The 6,212-nt window shown below is 38.5% G+C and overlaps 1 protein-coding gene across 1 annotated transcript; it reads left to right on the forward strand.

The window, feature by feature from the left end:
* The first annotated feature begins 215 nt into the window (after positions 1-215).
* Positions 216-4,521, forward strand: LOC130467767 (uncharacterized). The gene is made up of 2 exons (XM_056836535.1): positions 216-4,189; positions 4,279-4,521. The coding sequence occupies exons 1-2, from the start codon at positions 3,832-3,834 to the stop codon at positions 4,311-4,313; spliced, it is 393 nt and encodes a 130-aa protein (XP_056692513.1). The 5' UTR covers positions 216-3,831; the 3' UTR covers positions 4,314-4,521.
* Positions 4,522-6,212: the final 1,691 nt, after the last annotated feature.

A 6,212-nucleotide genomic window follows, 5' to 3' on the forward strand; every position in this document is an offset into this window, starting at 1 on the left:
TGCTCGGTAGATACTATGCTCGGGAGATGAGCTTCGACACTTAACTTCGGCACCGAGCCTCGGCACTGAGTTCGAATCTTAGTTTCGGCAACCGCTATGCTCGAGAGATGAGCTTAATTCAGGCATTTTGACAAATAATATGTGGGCATCTACTGACGTTGCTATCACAAAGCTGCTCCTTTTTGTAATACCTGCCATTCTTCCTTGCATAACATCAATAAGTAACCTCATTGATATATCAACAAGCCTGAAATGTCAACTAAACATATCTTCCAAGAAATTCTTGACTTCCTGACTTAGTTGGTGTACGGGATACTCCCGTAGGCCCAATTCTATACCAGAATATTCTAGTATTATGGGCCCAAAGAGTAATAAAGGCCAAGGCCCAATCTATGACCTAATAATCTATCAAATCCCTATAAATACTCATTTACGGGGGAAGGTAAAAGAGACCTCTCTACACTCTCTACTCCCTCCTCTCTGTATTCCATCTCTTTATGATATATTATTAATGTTGGGCGTCGGAGGCTCCGATCCGGGAAACCTCCTCCGGATTCGGGGTTCACTTTGCAGGAAATCACCTCCACATTTAAGATACGAAGATCCGACCACACCACCTGATTCCAATATCGGAACAATTGGCGCTAGAAGGAGGGGCACAATAACGTACCATTGTGCCCAGAATCTCCGAACATAAAAACCCATTTTCATCCTCTCAGATCTACAAAGAAACATGTAAAAGCTGTATACAGAATACATAAACCCATCGCAATTCTTCGACATCCACAAATAAGCAAAGATAAAAATAAAAATATAGAAAAGAAAAATTTTGATTTCTCTCCTCAAGCTAAACTACGGCTTACAAAAAAAAAAGCCACTGCAGATTCTATTACCCAAAACAAAAAGCCATTGCAGAGTCTATCACCCAAAACAAATTACTCCCCAAAACAAATTCAGTCTCAAATTCATAAATTTGGAAGGTTCAAATCTAAGAAACTCAGTTAAAAGAAGAAAAAGAAAAAGAAAAGGAAAAGGCAAGCATCAAAGTAAGGGTAAAGGGAAGTGCGTAATTTGGGCATAAACATAGCAACACCGACTAAGTGTTGGTTGCTGAATTGCTCCGCTAACGGCGACGCTACCGGAACACGATACCAAAGCTAAGCTTTCTCTCTCCTTATTTGTGTGATTAAGATGATGTTTTGATTATTCAACGCCCATCCATGATTAACGTACCCATTACTTGCCGTTTGAAATGACCTGCTTCATTGCCGACTGTATTATTGCTGGTAAAGATTACCTGATTAATTGCCGGCTGCATAATGTCGGTAAAGATTACCTGGCTAAGAACACCCCGTAAAATTACCTGACCCATTGCCGACTGCATTATTGCCGGCTAAAATTACGGATTCTAAAATTAAGATTATGCCTACTACGACAAGTGTTTAAGAGTATGACAATTGCGACAAGTATTAATTAGTATTTATTAGCCAACCTCAAGTTGACCTGAGATTAGTTCTTTCAGCATGCACCCTCCCGGTAATAGTCGGTTCCAACCGAAGCCATATTTTACCCACTGGCAAAAATCACAGTATTATAGTAAAAGTATAATCTACAAATTCTAGAGTAACCTCTCAATACCTATTAGGAAAAGTTTAACATTGGGTGAACACTCATATATTCTTGCCGGTTTAAATTTACTACCGAACTAAGCTTGATGTATCCTTAAGAGCAAAAAGAAGAAGGTGCGGGAATATAAAAGTTATTCTGCGCGTCTGAAGTGTGACCCAATATGTGTTCTCAATGCATTAAGTTTCGAGTGTTGTTTCAATAATGTTTGGAAATTCGTGTATTGTTCCCTTCTGCTTATGAAAGTTTTATTTTGGTTTCTTGCTGGCTGCTATCGGCCTACAATTGCTGCCGGCTTGATTTGATGAGTCATATTTGCTACCGGACTGATTTGAAAAGTCATACCGCATACCCTCTAATTCGTTCTCGGCAGTGGAAAATGTTGTAGGTTGCAGTCAGCTATTTCTCTGTCAGTCCTCAAAAGACTATCGGTCGTGCAGTCGACAGTATATTAGTGTAAACACCTCGCGCCGGTCTAAGTCTGTTACCGGTCTACAATGTCATACACTCATGCCAATGTCATACTCCCTTGTCATGCGTCATATAGTTTAATCTTTTACTTTTTACCAAAAAAATTCTAGGTGCCCAGTATGGGAGATTGTTTTGAGCAAACGTTTTGGAAGTTAAATGTTATTTATACCACTTTATTTGATGCTGGTTAGTACCAGAAGTTTTCTCAATTAATGGACCAAAAGAAAGTGTTAAAAAAATGTATGATAAGGTGTCTCTTTCAAATCCTTGTGTTCTTTAGTAGATATTCTTGGCTTTCTGGTAAACTACTTCCTAGAGTCTTAACCATAATTAAAGACGGTCATTGTGTCATTCGACCTGCTATAAATTCCAATTTTAGTACTCCATATCAAGTATGTACGTTCATAATTCCATGGTAATAGGCGGATGCAACCATTTTATTTTCTACCAGCATTTTAAGCAACCTGGGTTGTTGGGTGATGTTTGGTAAAGGCTCATAAGTTTCAAATGTCCAGAGGGAAGCTATCTAATGTAAGACCAGGCGATCGGTTGTGATTTGCTATCTGTCAAGTATTGAGAGTTTTCTCAAAAGTGCAATGTGAATATAAATGTTTTTGACAAATCACACTCGTACCATTTAGTCAGACTAGGTGGTACTGTCTAAAGCGATGTAGGCCTAAAAGTGGTAGTTGTACCCCATACCTTCTAATTTAATCACCGATTGCGCTCGAAGTCAAAAAAGTCTTGTTTCCAGTCTAAATTGCTAGCAGCCTGCAAGTCCATACCTTGTACAAGCGGCTTTGTACCACACCAATTGTCTAAACATAAGTGTCAATCACAACCTCCCTGTCATACCATAAGTATTGATGAAGTCAGACTTAGTTTATATTGTATTAAGGAATATGTGCTTCCCAAGTGTTAGCTGAAGATGATAAGAAGACTTAATGTTTACAAGAGCTTCTCATAATACAAATTTTTGGGTAATAGCTCCTATCATCGAATTTATTACATAAAAATGTTTGAAAAAAAGGACATTCTTACCATATAATTTTCTACCAGCCTATTTCTTGTCAAACTCGTTAATATGTTGATTGCTAACGTCTTGGTCACTCACCTTTAAAGATAGAATTTCTAGACTTTTATATTGTACAAAGTTGTTTAACGGTACTTGCTAGACGAAATGTTTTCTTGAATGCATGTTGTATGTGTTATACCCAAATGATTCAAGCATTGAAGTGCCTGTATGAGCATTCTCGCTTAGTTTTATTGTAATGTAGCCTGAAAGTTTGAATACCGAACCGCATTGAGCCATGTTGTGTTAATAAATATAGTAGAAGTATATTGGACTCACAGGCAGAGATATCAGAAGCTCCTCCTTGTTTTGGTTTTTATCAAAAGTTGGTTGGTAGTAATAGTAAGACTCAAATATTCAGTTCCAGTTGCTGAGCATAAGTTCAAGTGTTTTACCCAAATGGCTATCAGTAATAAAGCATAGGGTATTTATGATGGTTTCATTAAGAGCCCCATTGCAAAATCAATTTAGCTTGAAAGTGAAAAGTGGCCAATTTCAGTCTATATATAATTCGTAGGGCCAATTTCAGTGAAAAGTGGCCAATTTCAGTGTCTATATGAAAAGTGGCCAATTTCAGTGAAAAGTGGCCAATTAAGAGCCCCCCTAGCAGACTTAGGCGATCAAAATATGAAAGCATAAGCTCCACATGGAACCTCAGTGGGATGCCAATAAGCGAAAGGATGGCAGTCTCTATCTTGCTCAATTCACTGCACAGTGGGTTTGGTCGCTTCAAGCAACTATACCTAAGTGAACCAAGAGAAGAAACAGTTGCAGAGTTTGTTCACCTTGTCAGAAAGGCTGAGATAGTACTCGACTGTGAAGCCAAAGGTTTACTCAAGGCTAAAGGGAGACCCCTCAAGAAAGGTGGAAAGTCCAAGGGCAATGCTGAGTCAAGAAAGAAGACAAAGTTGGACAAGTCCACATCAAGCTGTCTTTATTGTGATGGAATTGGCCATTACAAGAGAGAATGTCCAAAGCTTAAGGAAGATCAGAAGAACGGAACAGTCGTTCCATCTTCAGGTATTTTCGTTATAGACTGTATACTTGCTAATTCAACTTCTTGGGTATTAGATACAGGTTGTGGCTCACACATATGTTCCAATTCACAGGGACTAAGAAGAAGAAGAAGGTTAAGCAAGGGTGAAGTCGACCTACGAGTGGGAAATGGACCACGGATTGCTGCATTAGTTGTAGGAACTTATTATTTCTCGTTGCCCTCTGGGCTAGTTTTGGAACTGGAAGATTGTTTCCATGTTCCAAGTCTTACTAAAAACATCATTTATGTTTCTTGCTAAGATGCTAAGGGAATTTCCTTTTTAATAAAAGACAATAGTTGCTCGTTTTATTTTAAAGAGATGTTTTATGGATCTGCTTGATTAGTCAATGGACTTTATTTATTAGATCACGACAAACAAGTTTATAACATAAATACCAAAAAGGCCAAAAAGAACAATTCAGATCTCACCTATCTGTGGCATTGTCGATTAGGCCATATTAACTTGAAACGCATAGAAAGACTTCAAAAGGAAGGAATTCTAGAACCATTTGACTTCGAGGATTATGGTAAGTGAGAATCATGTTTACTTGGCAAAATGACAAAGAAACCTTTCTCTAAAGTAGGAGAAAGAGCAAATGAACCATTGGGTTTAATCCATACAGATGTATGTGGACCAATGAGTACAAATGCTAGAGGTGGTTTCAGCTACTTTATCACTTTCACTGATGACTTCAGTAGATATGGTGATGTCTACCTAATGAAGCATAAGTCTGAATCCTTTGACAAATTCAAGGAATTTCAGAGTGAAGTAGAGAATCAATTAGGAAAATAGATTAAGGCATTGCGGTCTGATAGAGGCGGTAAATATCTGAGCTATGAATTTGATGACCATCTGAAAGAATGTGGAATTCTATCAGAATGGACTACTCCTGGAACACCTCAATGGAACGGTGTGTCGGAAGAGAGGAATAGAACCTTGCTAGACATGGTTAGATCAATGATGGGTCAGGCCGAACTTCCAATAGAATTTTGGGGACATACACTAAATACAGCTGCACTCACTATAAATAGAGCTCCGTCTAAAGCTGTTGAAAAGACTCCATATGAGTTATGGTTTGGAAAGCATCCAAAAGTGTATTTTCTTAGGATTTGGGGTTGTGAAGTATACGTCAAACAATTAATTTCAGACAAACTTCAACCAAAATCTGACAAATGTATCCTTGTGGGCTATCCAAAGGAAACAAAGTGGTATTACTTCTACAATACATCTGAGAACAAGGTGTTTGTTGCCCGAGATGGTATGTTTTTGGAAAGAGATCACATTTCCGAAATGACAAGTGGGAGAAAAGTAGACCTCGAAGAAATTCGAGTCGAACAACAAACTCTAGAGAATGCTCAAGATGACATTCAGGATGAAACTCAGAGATCTTTAGAAGTATCTGGTGAGAATCAAGGACTATCTAGAAATGTAACCCCACGTAGATCGCAAAGATATAGATCTCAACCGGAAAGGTACTTAGGTATTTTGACGAACGAGAGCTATGAAGTTCTATTACTTGAAAGTGATGAACCTGCGACTTACAAACAAGCTATGACGAGCCCTAGCTCCAAGCAATGGCAAGAAGCCATGCAATCTGAATTAGACTCCATGTCTGAAAACCAAATTTGGGATTTGTTCGATTTGCCAGATGGCTACCAAGCCATAGGAAGCAAATGGGTTTTCAAACTGATAAAGGACAAGGATGGGAAACTTGAAGTTTTCAAAGCTAGATTGGTTGCAAAAGGTTACAGGCAAGTCCACGGTGTGGATTACGATGAAACCTTTTCACCAGTCGCAATGCTAAAGTCTATTCGGATAATGTTAGCAATCGCTGCATATTACGATTACGAAATATGGCAAATGGATGTTAAAACTGCTTTCTTAAACGGCGTTTTAACAGAAACTGTGTTTATGACACAGCTTGAGGGTTTTGAGGATCCAAAGAATGCTAAAAAGGTATGCAAGCTAAAATCTACGGAGTGAAGCAAGCATCAAGGAGTTGGAAT

The sequence above is a fragment of the Spinacia oleracea genome, chromosome 2 (genome assembly GCF_020520425.1).
Source record: "Spinacia oleracea cultivar Varoflay chromosome 2, BTI_SOV_V1, whole genome shotgun sequence".
In the NCBI taxonomy this organism is placed as follows: Eukaryota; Viridiplantae; Streptophyta; class Magnoliopsida; order Caryophyllales; family Amaranthaceae; genus Spinacia; species Spinacia oleracea.

What these genes read in the sequence shown, in the direction of transcription:
- LOC130467767 (XM_056836535.1), top strand. Translation starts at nt 3,832, where the DNA reads ATGCCAATAAGCGAAAGGATGGCAGTCTCTATCTTGCTCAATTCACTG. An exon ending in AACAGTCGTTCCATCTTCAG is followed by an intron (nt 4,190 to 4,278) that starts GTATTTTCGTTA and finishes TCCAATTCACAG; the next exon opens with GGACTAAGAAGAAGAAGAAG.